Below are 18,308 nucleotides of genomic sequence, written 5' to 3'. Positions count from 1 at the left end.
TGACACAGTAGACCACAAACTGCTGTTAAATCGCCTCACAGAGATAGCTGGAGTGGCAGACTTGGATCTACAATGGTTTTCATCATTTCTGTAAAATCGTTCTCAGACAGTGAGACTAGGACCTTTCACGTCTGATTCACGCAGAATGTCTTGCGGAGTCCCCCAGGGATCACCCCTATCGCCCGTGCTATTCAATATTTACCTCTGCCCACTCCTAAAAATAATTAGTAATCAAGACCTTCTCTATCACTCCTATGCAACTTTACTTTCGCATTAGCGACAAAAAGAACCAATACCCCGTATTAGAAAAATGCCTCCGTCAGATAGAGAACTGGATGACGGAGAGTTGCCTTAAACTAAATGGAGCGAAAACAGAACTCCTTCAACTCCATGCAAACCGAAAGAAACCAGCCAGAACTCACTGGACACCACCACCCATTCTGGGACAAACCATCACCATAAGCATCAAAGTCAAAAGTCTCAGAGTAATTTTTGACTCTGACATGACAATGGATGCACAAATAGGATCAGTAGTTAGTGGTTCCCACCATCTTCTACGTCTCCTACAAAAAATTGTCCACTTCATCCCCAAAGAAGACACAGCAGTAGTGATAGGGACAATTATTAACTCCATGTTAGATTATGCAAATGCCCTCTACCTCGGACTCCCAAAATACCAGCTGGCCCGTCTCCAAGTCATCCAGAACACGGCAGCACGACTGGTAACAGGGAAAAAACCCTGGGAATCAATCCCCCCGTCCCTGAGATCACTCCATTGGTTGCCCGTAAAAGACAGAGTCACATTTAAGGCCCTATGCCTAACGCACAAATGTGTACACGGAATCCCTCCCCAATACTTATGTGATAAAATAAAACAACAAAACCAACCTTTGTGCAAAAGAACCATCAAACAGTTCAGAGCTTCAGCAGTATTATAAATACATGCATTTTTGGGTGGTATACACGTTTCGCGGGATCCCCCGCTTCTTCAGGACCATAATTGTATCATGAATGAGTTTTGTATAAGGCTCATACTATGATCAAGAAAGGAAAAAAAAAAAGCATCTTGATCATAGTAAGAGCCTTATACATAACGCACTAATTATATACGTATGGTCCTGAAGAAGCGAGGATCCCACGGAACGTGTATACCACCCACGAACGCATGTATTTATAAAACTGCTGAAGCTCTAAACTGTTTGAAGTTTTTTTAGTACAAAAGTATTTTAAAGAAAATGTTGTATTTAATAAAAAAAAAAAATGTATACACTCTGATTGTGTTCTCGTTGACATATTTAAAGTCCCGACGCTGCCCCTCTCTTTCACAAATTTACCTAATTGGATGATTGACAGTTTCACCTTATTCACTAAGCTGAGAAAATTTGCCTGAAAAGTGAAAGATTACTTTTCAGAGTAAACATGCCCTACTCCTTTAGTAAATCCATCCCTGCAACTTAACCTATGAGCAGCATGTGCATATTTAGTGTCCTGACCCCTGATATGCAGGCACTTCTTCCAGATCAGTGACACACCAAGTAGGGAATACAAGATAAGAATTTAAGTAATTTGGATGTGATATAAAAACCCAGGCAGATCTTCTATGTTTCATCATTCAGATCACGTATTCACAATGTACATAGGTAGGTCAGTGAAGAAAAGACAAATAGGGGTATCATCCCCACAAAATGCTTGGTAGAGAATGTCAGTCTGGATGAGGGGGCTTTCCTAAGTAAATATGTACTTTGGCCTGGGTAAGGGCCACATGTGATGCTAAGTCTCCATTAACAAAATGAATGAATGAAAGGGGAGGGCTAGATGATTCTGGACAAGCTCCAAGAAATGAGGTAGGCTGTATCTGATATGATGCAGCTTTTAACCTCCCTGGCGGTATGATTCTTTCAGAAAAAACATGCTAAAAGCGGTACCATTATTTGCAAGGAAATTTGGCGTTTTATATTGTAGGTCTGTAATTTTTAGAAATAACTCACTTAAATCTGACCAAACAAGATTCTAATAGGCATCCCGTGTATTACATTTTTTTAAAAAACAAAATTATAAATTATAATATAATAAATAATTATAAATAATTATAACAAATAATAATATAATTATAATAAAAATTATTCAATAATGTAATCAAATCAAAATCACTGAAATTTGCTCAGTTGCAGAATTGTTGCTGTCATTATTTTTTTTTTTTTATGACGAATTTCCCCACAAATCGCTATCGCACAATTCTGCAAGTGATTATAATTTATTATCGCTGTTTTTTAGCTGATCTAAAACTATTTTTGACATAAAGGGACACTTTTGGTTGCTATGGACAATCTACAGTTTGCAGGGAGAAAAAAAGGTTTTTATTATATAAAATGACATGCAGGACACTGGGCAGACCACTAGGGACAGGGGGGGTGTGTTTTTTTTACATACAGTACTGTAATCTATAAGATTACAGTATACTGTGTGTATAGTGTTTGTTTACGTTTTTGAATTTGGCGCCGTTCTCCGTCCCCGTGCGTCGTAACGTCGCAGGGAACGGAGATCGGCACTATGTGAATCGAGCGAGGTCCCGCTCGCTTACACAGCGCGGTGGCATCGCTGGATCCAGAGACAAGGTAAGTAAACCATGCCTGTGGATCTAGCGAGGCAAGCCCGTGACTGACACGGGGTTACCGATCGTAGCAAGAAAATCTAACCCCGTGTCAGTCTCGGGAAGACCGCCAGGGAGGTTAATGCACACTGTGCGAAGCTCAGTGAAATCAAAGCAAATTCAGTATAGTAGAGGAGACTGTACAGCTGTGCAAGACTAAAGGTTAGACTGGAATTCAGATGCACAATTATGTTATGTAACCGTCAAAATATAATTTGGTATCTTGAGCAGATTTGGGTTTCTTCTGTGCAGAAAATCATTGAAGTCTAAATGAGCAAATGAATGCATGAAACGCTTATGTGGTGACAAATCTTTGAATGAAATCAGGAAATAAAAAGGTATACTTCTAATTATGTTTAATATAACCATGTTCTTAACACGATGTGCAATTTAAGGTTTGAAAAATGTTATATAAGAGTTCCTGTCGGTTGCACTCTTGATGATAATAAGCAGCTTAGCAACCATCATGGATTGCCTACAGAGGTTCCACTCAAGCATCAGCTCATTACCACTGACATTTTCTTTCAGGAAACTAGCTTCCGGATTATTGGCTGACAGCCTTTATTCATTGTCAGACAAAAGAATGTGAACACGTTGGGAATACGTTCTTTAAGATCTTCATGGAATAATTTATAGTATATTGAACGGTGACTACCTAACTACTTGGAATGGCAATTTGTATACCCACCTCTGCAAGATAGAACTCATCGTATTGTCTTTTAAAGTTCTCTCCTTTATAGTAGTTGCTGGCAGCTACAATTACATCCACTGCAACCATGCTTAGTATGAACATGTGGAAAATGGATGATCTCATCATCTTCTGTTAATGGACAAGAAACAAAACACAAGACACAAGGTTATTTAGAGATGCAGTTCAAGATCAACATTTTATGTTTTCACAGTTAAGCTATTCATTGGAAATTACTCAAATTCATTGGGGTTTAAAACATGAATAGATATTTCCTTCTAAATATGTAACCATTTGTAGTCATTTTACAAATGCTACATGACTCTCACAAACTGAGAGAACGACAGGTTTAATGGAAAAGAGAATTAAATAAATCCTTTATGTGAGGAAGTGAATTTGTCATTTCGTCAGAGTAAAAGCATTTGTAATTCCTCAAAGGCAAAGCATTATCTATCACACTTGACAATGAGAAATGTACTAATTACAACACAAGAAGGTCAATACTTGCTTATACAAAATCCTTAGCCACATTCTTACAGAGGTGTCCACCATTAAACTAGTGGAAGTATAGGAATTAGTGGCCATGTGTATGCTTCATTCGATATTAGTACTTCCAAGTTCCCACTGCCAAACTTGGGGGATCTAAGCCAGTACTAAGTTTTGTTATGCCGCTAATATTCTATATAACTGAAGAAAAAATTAATAACCAATTTTTTATTAAGTATTTGGTACTTTAACAGACCTGGATAAATAATATCCTTTGCCTTTAGAAACAAAAAAAGGATAGCTTCACCAATGACTGTGATTACATGGAGCTTAAGCAAAAGAGATGAAAGTTATTATTTTCTCCAATTTCTTCATTGTCTCAATAAACTGGATTTAAAACATTAACAACTTTAAGGTTATTTTCCTGTGGTGAGTCCGTATATTTTTTTTTACACACACAGCATTTATTAGTGAAAGAAACTGAGAACTATCAAACGTGGCAGACTGTGACAAAATATCAGTATAAGCATGCAATATTTTATGCCTGGTCTTACATCTGGACACCTTTATTATTTCCTCTTCTGACTTTGAGTAAATATTATATTTGATAAAATAATTGTAAAGCCATTTTGAGAAACAAATGAATTATCAGGTTGCTTTGCAGCCTTGTGTAATGCTTAACCTGCCTGGCGGTATTCCCGAGTCTGACTCGGGGTTAGATTTTCCTGCTGCGAGCGGTAACCCCAAGTCAGACTCGGGCTTGCCTCGCTAGATCCACAGGCACTGTTTACTTACCTTGTCCCTGGATCCAGCGATGCCACCGCGCTGTGTGAGTGAGCGGGACCTCGCTTGATTCACACAGCGTCCTCCTGTGCCGCCGATCTCCGTTCCCTGCGACGTTACGACGCACGGGGACAGAGAACGGCGCCAAATTCAAAAAAGTAAACAAACACATTACATACAGTATACTGTAATCTTAAAGATTAGAGTACTGTATGTAAAAAAAACACACCCTCCTTGTCCCTAGTGGTCTGCCCAGTGTCCTGCATGTTATTTTATATAATAAAAACTGTTCTTTCTGCCTGCAAACTGTAGATTGTCCATAGCAACCAAAAGTGTCCCTTTATGTCAAAAATAGTTTTAGATCAGCTAAAAAACAGCGATAATAAATTATAATCACTTGCAGAATTGTGCGATAGCGATTTGTGGGGAAATTCGTCATAAAAAAAAAAATAATGACAGCGACAATTCTGCAACTGAGCAAATTTCAGTGATTTTGATTTGATTACATTATTGAATAATTTTTATTATAATTATATTATTATTTGTTATAATTATTTATAATTATTTATTATATTATAATTTATAATTTTGTTTTTAAAAAAATGTCATACCCGGGATGCCTATTAGAATCTTGTTTGGTCAGATTTAAGTGAGTTATTTCTAAAAATTACAGGCCTACAATATAAAACGCCAAATTTCCTTGCAAATAATGGTACCGCTTTCAGCATGTTTTTTCTGAAAGAATCATACAGCCAGGGAAGTTAAATCAGATCAGCTTTCTTTTCTTCAGCTAACCTGGGAAATCTATTATTTTTCATGGGTTTCTGAAGGCATAATGAATCCATGTGACACAACACATGATGAAAACTTTTGAGGACTCAAAGAGGAAATCATTGCCAAGTGCTGGTAACATTGTAACTGCTTGTCAGTGTTAAAACAAAAAACTGAAATAAATTAAGTCAACGTGGAAAACGTTGTGGGATCATATTTACAGATATTTAAAAAGTCACATGCTCTTCGCTTACATTGGGCTCCACTTAACACAACAAAAGTGTCTCCAAACTGCTGCTCATAGGGTGCTAAGCACCTCAATAGCAACATGTCACATTGGTATTATTTGTTCTATACTCAGTAAAACAGTCAAGCTTGTGGTCTTAAAGCAGTAGCAAACTGCTGAAAAAAACCCTGAAAAAACCCTGCAACACAATAGCACATTATGACATACTTACCTTAGAATGAAGCCCTGCAGCCGCGCCTAGTCACTGCTGAGGGAGCGGACATGTTTCTTCAGCGTATCTCTTGGGATTGCTTGCTCTGGCGCTGTGAGTGTCCGGAGTCGAGATGACGTCACTCCCACACATGCGTGCGGGAGACCTCCATTCCGGCAGCATACGACGCACCTGCAGAGAGCATGTGCCACTGACGTCAGCGGCTGCATGCATGGTCAATATCTCCTAAACTGTGCAGATTTAGGAAATATTATTTTTACCTACAGGTACAGTATTTTCCGGCGTATAAGACAACTCGGCGTAATAAGACGACCCACTAATTTTCCAGGAAAAATTTCGATTTTGGGATATACTCACTGTATAAGACTACCCCCTTCCTTCTAGTCTTTCTGGAATCTGAGGGGGAGCCAGAACCGCTGACAGAAACAGGCTTTTTCAAATCTCACTGTGCCATTACATTCCTCACTGTGCCATTACATTCCTCACTGTGCCATTACATTCCTCACTGTGCCATTACATTCCTCACTGTGCCATTACATTACATGCCCAGACTGTGCCATTGCATTACATGCCCAGACTGTGCCATTACATTACATGCCCAGACTGTGCCACTGTGCCATTACATGCCCCCACATTGCCACTGTGCCATTACATGCCCCCACATTGTCACTGTGCCATTACATGCCCCCACATTGCCACTGTGCCATTACATGCCCCCACATTGCCATTGTGCCATTACATGCCCCCACATTGCCACTGTGCCATTACATGCCTGAACTTGTTGCCCCCCCAGTGCAATAACACTCACTTTTTTTTCCAGCGGTGACAGTCCCCCATGCTGCAAGCATGAATGATTTCAAAGCCGCGCCTTCACTTCAGAGTGTTCTGTGATAGGCGGCACACAAATCTTCCCAGCAGCACCTCTGTTCTGTTTCCGCCTATCACGGACGTCTTCTCATCTCGTCCAAGGATGAGAAGGCATCTGTGATAGGAGGAACACAGAACAGAGGCGCTGCTGGGAAGATTTTTGTTCCTCCTATCACAGAACACTCTGAAGAGAAGGCGCGGCTTTGAAATCATTCACGCTCGCGCTCGCCGTATGGAGACTGTCACCGCTGGGAAAAAAAAGTGAGTACTGAGACCGTTACCCGGCGTATAAGACGACCCCCGACTTTGGATGCATGTTTTTGCATCCAGAAAGTCGTCTTATACGCCGGAAAATACGGTAAGTCTTAAAATAGGTTTACCTGTAGGTAAAAATCACCAAGCAGGGTATACAACCACTTTCAGTGAGTTTTTCTTTATTTTCCAATTCTGATCCATATTCCTACACATTTGATTTCAAAACAGGTTGCTCGCTCCATGTCAGGAGGACCACAAACACAGAAGTCTTCTTCATGATGATATCAGCCTATATGCTGTTCAGTATTAAATTCTTCTGAAGGGAAACATAAAAAAGGGCTCCTCTCACAACACCAGCCATACCCTAGAATGTGATGTAAGTCACTTATACACGTGTAGTGCCTCCTAAACAATTATTGAAACTGAAAACAATGGCTGACACATGTTACAAAAATCTTTATTTGTAATAAAGACAATCACCATTAAAGGGTCACTAAAGTAAAAAAAAAAATGTTCTTTAAAATAACAAACATGTTATACTTACCTCCACTGTGCAGTTCTTGTCCCCGATCCACGTCTTCTGGGGTCCCTCGGCGGCTGTCTCTGGTCCTCCCCGCAAGAACTCACCAAATTCATGCGAGAGAGCTTGCATGGTGATGAGTCCTTGCGGGCGCTTTCCCGTGATTCAGCGAGCGGACTTAGCCGCTCACTGTATTACTCGGCCCCGCCACTCGGCGCGCCGCGTCACTGGATGTGATTGACAGCAGCACCAGCCAATGGCTGCGCTGCTCTCAATCCATCCGCTTTAGCCAATCAGCGGCCAGGCTGAGCGGCGAAGAGGATCTCGGGACCGAGCGCGGTACTTTCGAGGGGTCAGGTAAGTAAAACGGGGGCTGGGGGGGGGCATCATCAGATGTTTTTTCACCTTAATGCATAGATTGCATTGAGGTGAAAGATGTTTTTCCTTTACAACTCTAATTTAAAAGAAACAAGTATACAAATAATTATATTATGTTTTTGTCCACCTCCCACCAAATCTTATCTTTTGTGGAGAATACATCAAATATTAAAAGCTGAAGAGCAAAGAATCATGTCATTTACTATCAACTCCAGCTTGACTGATATACTCAAAAGACTCTTCTACCAAGTCACCATGGGCAAAGCTGGCAGCTTACTTGACACCACCTATATTTCCTATGCTGCTCCATAGGGGATTACTGGAATGACAACACCCAATACTGGTTAAGTATATATATCTGGTGTGCAAGTGAGTATATCTTGGCAAGTTGGAAACATCAATAAAAAAAAATGTGAACAGTATTATAGTGTCCAATGCTGCATTTTTCAAATGACAGGAGCAGTATTTAACCTGACAATCTAGCTATCTAGCTTTTCATCTTTCACATTAAAAGATAAAAAGTGGTGATAAAGTGTATGTTACCCTATAAAAATGTTTCTATTATTATGTGTGTCTTTGTATATCTGTATATATAGAGCTTCCCCCTGTGAGTGACATAATAGACTGCCCATAGCTCACGAAAAAATGCTTTGCAGTAAGAGGTCAGCACAATAAAAGGTTAGGGACGGGCAAAAAAGATTCTTTAGGTTTATTTTATTTGACTAATTGATAGTATGGCCAAAACACAGTATAGTCTGAACTTCTTTACCATATGTCTATGTAGCTGTTGTATAAATACAGATGCGGAAAAACTAGATATTATGAACACCTGAAACTTTTCTCTTTATTGAATCAAGAAGCATTGTCTTTGATCAGCTCCCCGCTCCGGCCCTGAATCGATGACCTACCATCACTTTACCCAGATGTCAACGGTGCCATTTTTAATAAATCAAAATCATTCTAAAACACAGATCTTGACATTTTGGATGCTTTTAAAGGAAAATAGACCTCGTACACACAACCGTTTTCCTTGACAGAATCCATCAAGAAACATGGTGGCAGAGCTTTTTCGCAGAGGAAAACGGTGGTGTGTATGTTTTTCATCAAGAAAACTGTCGAGGAACTCAACGAGAAAAAAAGAGAACAAGTTCTCTTTTTCCTTGACGGGAGTCCTAATTTCCTCGCTGTGTTCCTTGTCGGGCTGGTTTTCGACGAGAAACATGTTCATGTGTATGATTAGAAACCCACGCATGCTCAGAATAAAGTATGAGACGGGAGCGCACCTTCGGTAAAAGTAGCATTCGTAATGGAGATAGCACATTTGTCACGCTGTAACAGACTGAAAAGTGCAAATCGTCTCTTTCCAAATTTTTACTTAACACGCAGTAACATGAGATTAGCAAAAGCAGCTGCAAGAGTTGTGCCAGTGGAATCGAACTTCCCCTGCCGTCGTATGTGTTGTACGTCACCGCATTTGAGAACGACGAGATTTGGTCTTGACAGTGTGTACGCAAAGAAAGCTTGTCAAGTTTCTCGACAAGCCTAACAAGAAACTCGTCGAGGAAAACGATGTTTCATTTACGACGAATTCCTCGGTCGTGTGTACGGGGCCTCAGGGTCTTATCGATCTCTCCATAAAGAGTACCTGCCACATGCCTATTGCTGTCACAAGGATGTTTCATTCCTTGTGACAGCTATACAGTAGTAGTGATCAAAGAAAAAAAAAGTAAAGCAACAGTATAAAAAACGAAAATAATAATAATAATAATAATAATAATAATAATAATAATAATAGTAAAAAAATGAAGGTGCCCCCGCGTTCGCACGTGTTGGTCCTGCACACACACAAACAGCGATCGTCCCACCCATCTGAGGTATCATCTCAAACGTCAGATCATGGGCAGTAATTATAGCACTAGACTCCCTCTGTATATCTAAAGTTGTAACCTGTAAAGGCTTTTAAAGCATCACCTATGGATAGTAAAATTTACATAATTTGTCACCCTTGCATTAATTTTAAAACGTGACATGTTTGGTGTCTATTTACTCAGCATAACATCATCTTTTATATTAAAAAAAAAATTGGGTTATGGAAATACTGTGTGACATAAACCAATTTACACTCTTTTAAAAAATATATATATAAGGTTTGGGGGTTCAAAGTAATTTTCTAGCAAAAAAATATTGATTGTTACATATAAACAAAAAGTTCCAAAAGAGCTGGTCAAACTTGTAATACCTTTTATGTGCTACTCTTCTTTGACAACAGATATAAGCCTTAAAGCGGAGTTCCAGCCTTTTTATGTTAATTAAAAGTCAGCAACTACAAAGTGCAGCTGCTGACCTTTAATAAACAGACACTTCACTGTTCCATGGTCCAGCGATGCGGCCGCCCGGACTGTGGGCACCCGGCCGTGACAGCTTTTGGCTTCACGGCCGGGCACGCACTAGGAGTGGACAGGCGATCTCCACTTTTGGGTGGAACTTCGCTTAAATTGAGAAAGCCTTAACACAAGGATAGGTCTCTTCATTTTAGCCAAGTGACTATAATTTTTAAATCTCCTTTGATTAGCTGAAAATAACTGTCATTTTTTTTAAAGGTGTGTTTGCTTGTCAGTTGAACCTACTGTACAGTGTATCTATAAAAAAATGTACCTTGAAAGGGCCAATATGTACAACCTTATAAAAATACTGGTATTTATTAGGGCACTTTCATACTGGGGCATTGGGGGAATTGGCACTAAAGCGCCGCTATTTGAAGCGGCGCTTTCCTGTAATTTTTCTTTTTTTAACAGGGAAAAGTTTATTAGACAAATCAGCATTACATTACAGTTGCACTACAGTAAATACATTGATGTACAAATCCAGTATCAGGAGCATGAATAGCTACCCGGCCAAGGGTATGACCCCAGGCACAGTCTAACCCAGAAAGGATGACCTTCCTATCATTTTAGTGGCACTTTTTAGCCACTAGCGGGGTGCTTTTAACACCCGCTAGCATCAAACATAGGGTTGGTGCTTTGATGGTGCTTCCAATTGAGTTCAATGTGCAGGGGCACTTCAGGAGTAGTATATACACCGCTCCTAAAGCGTTGCAAAGATAGTGCTTGCAGGTCTTTTTTTAACGCCCCGCAAGCACACCGCTCCATTGGAGTGACAAGAGAGGTGCTTTACAGGCGCTTTGCAGGCGCTATTTTTAGCGCTATAGGGCCTGTAAAGCACCTAATTGTGAAAGTGGTCTTATGAAGATTGCATGAATTTGTATATTTTATCTTTTTTTGGCACATATATCAGAATGTGGTCTCATGTGGGACAACCTGCATGCTTTATCATAGCTTACCAAGAGCCTCTAGTGCTCATTTTTGACTGTAATTAGTAATATAATTATGCAAAAACATTCATACCTAGAGTCCAACTATTAAGGTTATTTAGTAATATAGTTAAGCTATATCGTTATAGTTAGCAACTTTGCAAAACTTAGACATGTTTACTTTTCAATTCTACTTGAAATACAGTTAAAAAGGTAAATAAAAAAAAAAGAAAATCACAAGTATGTTTAATTATGATAACTCCTGTGTAACTGTTTTCTGCTTTGTGGGAAGAAAAAGCTGAGTTGTGTTCTACGGTATGTGTGATGTCTTTGCATGCCCTGGTAGGTTGGTCAGTTATATATTTAGCAATGCATTCAAATTTTATTGTAGGAATGCTAATGAGGTAATAAGAAAGATCAAATTAAAGCGGAGCTCCACCCTAAAGTGGAACTCCAACTGATCGGAACCCCCCCCCCCCGGTGTCACATTTGACACCTTTCAGGGGGAGGGGGGTTCAGATACCTGTCTAAAGACAGGTATTTGCACCCACATCCGGCCACACAGTCTCGGGCAGACTGCGGGCATGACGTCACCTCCCGTCCCCCCGTTGTGTTCTGGGAACACTCAGCTCCCAGTACACATCGGGAGCCAATCGGCAGGCATAGCGCGACTCGCGCATGCGCGGTAGGGAACCGTGCAGTGAAGCCAGAGCGATTCACTTCCTGGTTCCCTCACCGAGGATGGCGGGGGGGGGGGCAGCAGAGTGACGAGCGATCGCTCTTCCTCTGCTGCGGATGACGCTGGACTCCAGGACAGGTAAGTGTCCTAATATTAAAAGTCAGCAGCTGCAGTATTTGTAGCTGCTGGCTTTTAATATTTTTTTTTCAGCGGACATCCGCTTTAAGAACATATTGTGAGCTGAAGATCTGTTTTTTTTTTCCTGGAACAGAAATTTTATGAATTTAAACGAACCAGTAGTAAAGCAGAATTGCTCTGTAAACACTCAAAAGGTAATGTCAGCAGCCCCATAGACATTTTTATTGACATTGGAATCTGCCAAAGTTGCAGGTATTCTTATGTATGGAAACTTTCAGAGTGGTTATCCTGGTAAAATATTTCAAGCTGGTTTCATAGCCTTCTCTATGGTTCAGTCATTACCAATAATTTTCCACTTGATGATAAACCTTGCTTTGTATACTCAGGGCGACTAGTGTTTTACAATCCTAAACACAGGTGACTTTTTATGAGCTTGAAATTCAGTAAGGCCATGGGGCTTGATAAAGGCTACATAGTACAGTAAAACCTTGGATTGCAAGTACAGTAACTTGGTCTGAGAGTGTTTTACAAGACAAGCAACATTTTTATACATTTTGCCTTGATAAACAAGCAATGTCTTTATATACAAGTAGCGTCACATTACAACTGAGATTAATAGAGAAGAGCGGTGCCTCCAAGTGTAGCAATATGGCTACATTTAATGAAGGTACAACATTTAGCAACTCACGTGGTTTATGATTAAAACAGGCACATCTAAGTATGCAGGCATCTGGGGTAAATCTGTCCACATAGAATGTCCTCCGCGCTGCCACTGCCATTAACGGCATCCCTTCTACGCTGCGCTCCACGAAAAGGGTAGTCTTCCCGGTCATAATTGCAGACTGACAATAATAAAACGCCAGCTGTATCTCCATTGAATGCCTTTATAGGCAGGAGATCAGCTGCAGTGCATTGCACTGAATTAAAAAAGGGAGCAGTGTGGAATGCAGAGCGGCGCCAGGCGATGACGTCATCGCATGTGCGCCGTATGCGCTCCAGCATGGAACGCATTACGCCGCTGAAAGTGCCTTTAATAGTAAGGGGAACAGGCGTGCGGAGCGCCTGTTACAGTACCCCCCCCCCCCCAGTCTTCCCAAGAGTCTTCTTGTATACCATAATCCTTCCATCCAATTAGATATTGTAGATGACCTATTCTTTTTCTAGAGTCTAGAATATCTTCAATCTCATAATGTTCTTCACCTTCGACTAGGGTAGGAGGTGCAGGAGGAGGATTCTTCCCAGGAAAGGGGTTAGGTCAATAGGGTTTGAGAAGCGACACATGGAATGAAGGATGAATGGTAAGTTCCGGAGGGAGAGAAAGTTGCATTGTATTTTGGTTTGTAACTTTTGATATTGGGAATGGACCAAGAAATTGTTTGGCGAGTTTCCTCGCTGGTAAATGCAAACGTACGTTTTTTGTTGAAAGCCACACTTGAACGCCTACTTTGTAAAATGGCGCAGGTCTACGCCTAAGGTCATAATAGACTTTTTGGCGATATTGTGCTTTTTTGAGATTTTGTTTCAAGACTTGCAGTCCGGATGATAGGGTAGACCAAAATTATTTGTTTAAGGAACATTTGTAAGTAATGAAGATTCTAGTAGTATATTGGGATGGAACCCAAAGTTTGCGTAAAACGGAGAATAATTTGTAGAGGAACTAGTTGAATTATTATAAGAGAATTCAGCAAGTGGAAGAAGAGTAGACCAGTTATCTTGAAGATGGGAACAATAACATCTGAGATATTTTTCCAGACACTGGTTTGTTCTTTCTGTCTGTCCATTTGTTTGAGGATGATAACCACTGGAGAATCTGTGGTCTATGTGAAGAATATGGCACATGGCCTTCCAGAATTTGGAGACAAACTGAGAACCTCTGTCTGAAACTAGGAGCGAAGGAACCCCATGTAATTTGATAACAAGATGGAGTAAGGTTTGCGCTGTTTCTTTGGAAGAAGGCAGTATCTTGAGAGGGACAAAATTAGCCATTTTATTTAGCATATCAACTGTTACCATGATGGTGTTATATCCATCAGAAGGAGGCAACTCTACGATGAAATCCAAAGACAATGCTTCCCAGGGTTTTGTAAAATTGGTAGAGACATAAGTAATCCATAAGGTGGTCTTCTTTCATGTTTGGATCTTATACAGACCTCACAGGTAGATACTATAATCTTTTATGATGTTAGTCATTTTAGGCCACCAGAAATAACATTGGATTAAATCTATAGTTTTCTCTATTCCAGAATGACCAGCCAGGGGAGCATCATGTAATACTGTCAATATATGCATGACATAGAAGGAGGAACAAAGAGTTGAGTATGCTTATAGAAGAAACCTTCTTCATCTTGTGTTAATCCTTGAGGAATTGTAGTTTCTTGCTTTTTTAAACTTTGTTTAAGTAACTGTTTTAGATTCAGATTAGCAAGTATAACCTTATGAGAAGGTATAAGAAGAGATGGAGCAGAAGGATCTTTAACAGGTTCTGAAAGTCTAGAAAGAGAATCTGCTTTTCCATTTTTTGCACCAGGCCTATAACTAATCAAAAAGTCAAATCTATCAAAGAAAAGACTCCATCTTAGTTGTCTAGAGGAGAGAGTTTTATTAGATTTGAGGTATTGTACATTACGATGATCAGTATAAATCATTATGGGATGTAATGATCCTTCTAGTAAATGTCGCCAGTTCTCCAGTTCTCTATCAAAGAAAAGACTCCATCTTAGTTGTCTAGAGGAGAGAGTTTTATTAGATTTGAGGTATTGTACATTACGATGATCAGTATAAATCATTATGGGATGTAATGATCCTTCTAGTAAATGTCGCCAGTTCTCCAAGGCGCATTTTATCGCAAGCAATTTTTTTTCTCCAATAGGATAGTTGCATTCAGCTGAGTTAAGAGTTTTTGAAAGAAATGCGACAGGGTGGAGTGGAGAATCAGGAGTAGATCGCTGCGAAAGTGCATTGCGATGCGTCGACTTCCAAAACAAAATGGTAGTTGGGATTAGAAAGTTCCAGGATTGGGGCTGTAGTGAAGCGATGTTTTAACTGTTGAAAAGCATTTTGGCCAGCTTCTGACCAGGGGAACTTTACCAATGAACTGGTAAGTTGAGTAAGTGGTTTCACCAATAGGGAGAATTTTTTTATGAATTTCTTATAGAAATTAGCGAAACCAAGAAAACTCTGTACAGCCTCTCTCGAAGTAGGTGTAGGCCAGTTCATAATACAAGTCACTTTAGATTGATCCATCTGTATTCCTTTTGGAGAAATGACAAAACCAAGGAAGGAGATATTAGTTTGTTCAAAGACACATTTCTCAAGTTTGGCATATAAGGCATGAGCTCTAAGTCTTGCAAGTACCCATCTGACATGTTTTCGATGTTGTACCAGGTCATCTGAGTAAATGAGTATGTCATCCAAGTATACGACAATGCATACGCAGAGAAGGTCTCTGAAAATATCATTCACAAAACATTGAAAGGTTGCAGGAGCGTTACACAACCCAAAAGGCATAACAGTGTATTTAAAGAGTCCATAACGTGTGCGGAAAGCGGTCATCCATTTATCGCCTGATCTAATACGAATCAAGTTATAAGCTCCTCTAAGATCGAGTTTAGTAAATACGGTAGAAGCCTGTAGTCTTTCGATTAGTTCAGGAATAAGTGGAAGGGGGTAGCGATTTTTCACTGTGACTTTGTTCAAGGCCCGGTAGTCTATGATAGGTCTGAGGCTACCATCTTTGTAACGAAAAACATACCAGCACTGGCAGGAGAAGTAGAAGGTTTAATAAAACCCTTTAAGTTTTCTTGTAGATATTTCTTCAAATGTTGAAGTTCTGGTTGAGAAAGGGAATAAATTCTACCCGTAGGTATATTGGTGCCTGGCAATAACTCAATGGGACAGTCATATATCCTATGTGGAGGTAGTGTCTCCGCATTCTTCTCACTGAATACATCAGAAAATTCAAGATACTGGAAAGGTATCTCTTGAGGGGCAAGATGTAGCAATGGAGAAACTTGATAACAAGTATTTTTACAATACGGTGAGTGCAAGAACACAGATGCTTGATCCCAGAGAAACATGGGCATATGCTGGTTGAGCCAGGGCAACCCCAAAACAACAGGAAATAGGGGAGAAGTAATAACATCATAGGTCAGGAATTCACTATGGTTATCTCCACAAATAGTCAATAAAGGTTGAGTTTGGTACAATATAGGACCAGATGCAGAAGTTGTACCATCAATAAAACTCACAGAAAGGGGGGATGACTTCTTCAAATGTGGAATTTTGTGTAATGAAACAAGGGCTCAATAGATGAAGTTTCCACGTGCGCCTGTATCCAACATGGCCCTGACAGGAATTCTAACTTGATCCCACTATAACATAAGAAGTAAAAAGATATAAGGAGCATGTTTAGAAACAGAATGAGCCAATATGCATAGGTGAATAGGCTTACGTTCGTCCTTTTTCTTTTTTTACAAGAGGATAAGAAGAGATGGCATGTTCAGGTGAGGCACAATAAGGGCAGAGATTCAATGTGCGGCGACAAAGTCTTTCAGATGAGGTAAGTGGGCCACGTGTGGAACCAATGTCCATTTTTTCATCAACAGGAACCAAACTCAATTTTTTAGGCATAAGGGCAGATGTAGTTGCACTTGATTGACGTTCAGCTCGTCTCTCTCTTAACCTACTATCAATGGTGATTGAACATTGTATGATGTCGTTAAGAGTAGGAGGGAGATCTGATCAAGCCAATTCATTCTTGAGTGGTTCGGAAAGACCAAGGCAAAATTGGTTACACAGTGTGACATCATTCCACTCAGTTTCAATAGCCCGCCTCTGGAATTCCGCAATGAAATCTTCAACTGGTTGTCTACCTTGTTTGAGGTTCCAAATCGCATTTTCAGCAGTGAGTTGCTTCTTGAAGTCATCGTATATCAAAGACATAGTTGCTAGAAATTGTTGCCAAGAGTTTAGGATTGGATCCTCTTTTTCTGGATAGGTATTTGCCCAAGTACGGGGTTCACCCTGTAAATAGGATATGAGGGTGAGCACCTTAATCCTGTCATTGGTGAAAGTGAGAGGACAGAGTTCAAACATTAATTTAGAGGCATTAATGAACTCTCTATAGGTCTTTCGATCACCAGAAAAAGTAGGAGGTGGATTAACCTTGGGTTCTGGAGGAAGCCAAGGTAAATTTGGGGTAAGGGCAACCAAATCTTGCAAAGCCTGGCTTTCTGCTTGTAGATTTTGTAATGTGTGAGCGAGAGGGTCTACCCTCTGGGTAAGGGTGACAACTTGGTTTGCAAGCTCCACTGGGTTCATTTTAAGGTTCTATTATTCTGTAACAGCACCGGTGAACGGAGTGAACCACAACTGTGGTTAGCAAGGACTTCAATGCGATTCTCTATGCGACAACTCAGTATTAGGCCCCAGGCGTCACTCCTTGCAACAGGAGTTTGGGGGATCTATACATCATCTCTGTGTCACATAAAGAAAGGCGTTGAGCTATTAAGCATGGACACATTACAGCATGCGACCAGAGCTTAGCGTTTAAAATTAGTTCAAGGACAATTTTCCAATACACCACTACATGCAGGTGATTATCAGTAAGGGACCCCAGGCATCTCTCCTCGCAACAGGAGTCTGGGGGTTCTCTACATCATATCACCTTGGCATGTAGAGATTTATTAGGCCACTAGGGGAGATGCTATGAAATAGCATCAACCCCTAGCATAGAAAAATTAGAGCGAACATGTTCAAACAATTAGGACAAGGCCTATGAGGATTTGTACTTATGTCGGGCTTGTAGTAATAGAAGTTGTAGTAACAACTGTTACTTGCATATGACAGGTACTTTAGTTGAGTAATAGTACTTGCGTATGAGAGGCAATATAGCTCAGGTAATTATAGTAGCATACTTGACGTATTTATTTGTAGATATAATATGAGAGGCAATATAGCTCAGGTAAATATAGTTGTAGACATGATCTGTAATTATAGATGTAGCAATGCACACATATGAGAGGCAATATAGCTCTAATTAGAGTAGCAAACATGAGGTAAATGTTGCTATAACGATTTAGAGGTAGCTGTCCCTTTTAGGCACTCCTTTGCAATAAGCTTTAGCACATTAGTATCTCCCAGAAGATATAGTAATATCCACACAGTATTTGTAATACTACAATTGTAATAGATGAAACATTTGCATTAGCTCTTCCTATAGAACTACAAGTGAAGGAATGACTACTTATGTGTTTGTAGGTATCTATGCAGGAGATGGAATGTCCATGGTGCAAGATGTTCATAGCATGAAGGTAGTTCCCAGCAT

General features: G+C 40.1%; 1 protein-coding gene across 1 annotated transcript in view; it reads right to left on the bottom strand.

The window, feature by feature from the left end:
- NALCN (sodium leak channel, non-selective) overlaps positions 1-18,308 on the bottom strand; it is a 582,786-nt gene that overhangs the window by 351,836 nt on the left and 212,642 nt on the right. Inside the window, 1 exon segment of the mRNA XM_040336161.1 lies at positions 3,339-3,470. Within this exon segment, the coding sequence (XP_040192095.1) occupies positions 3,339-3,470 (132 nt within the window).

The sequence above is a fragment of the Rana temporaria genome, chromosome 2 (assembly GCF_905171775.1).
Source record: "Rana temporaria chromosome 2, aRanTem1.1, whole genome shotgun sequence".
In the NCBI taxonomy this organism is placed as follows: Eukaryota; Metazoa; Chordata; class Amphibia; order Anura; family Ranidae; genus Rana; species Rana temporaria.
Note: the sequence above shows the minus strand (reverse complement) of the source record. Positions and strands in the feature narration are given on the sequence as shown.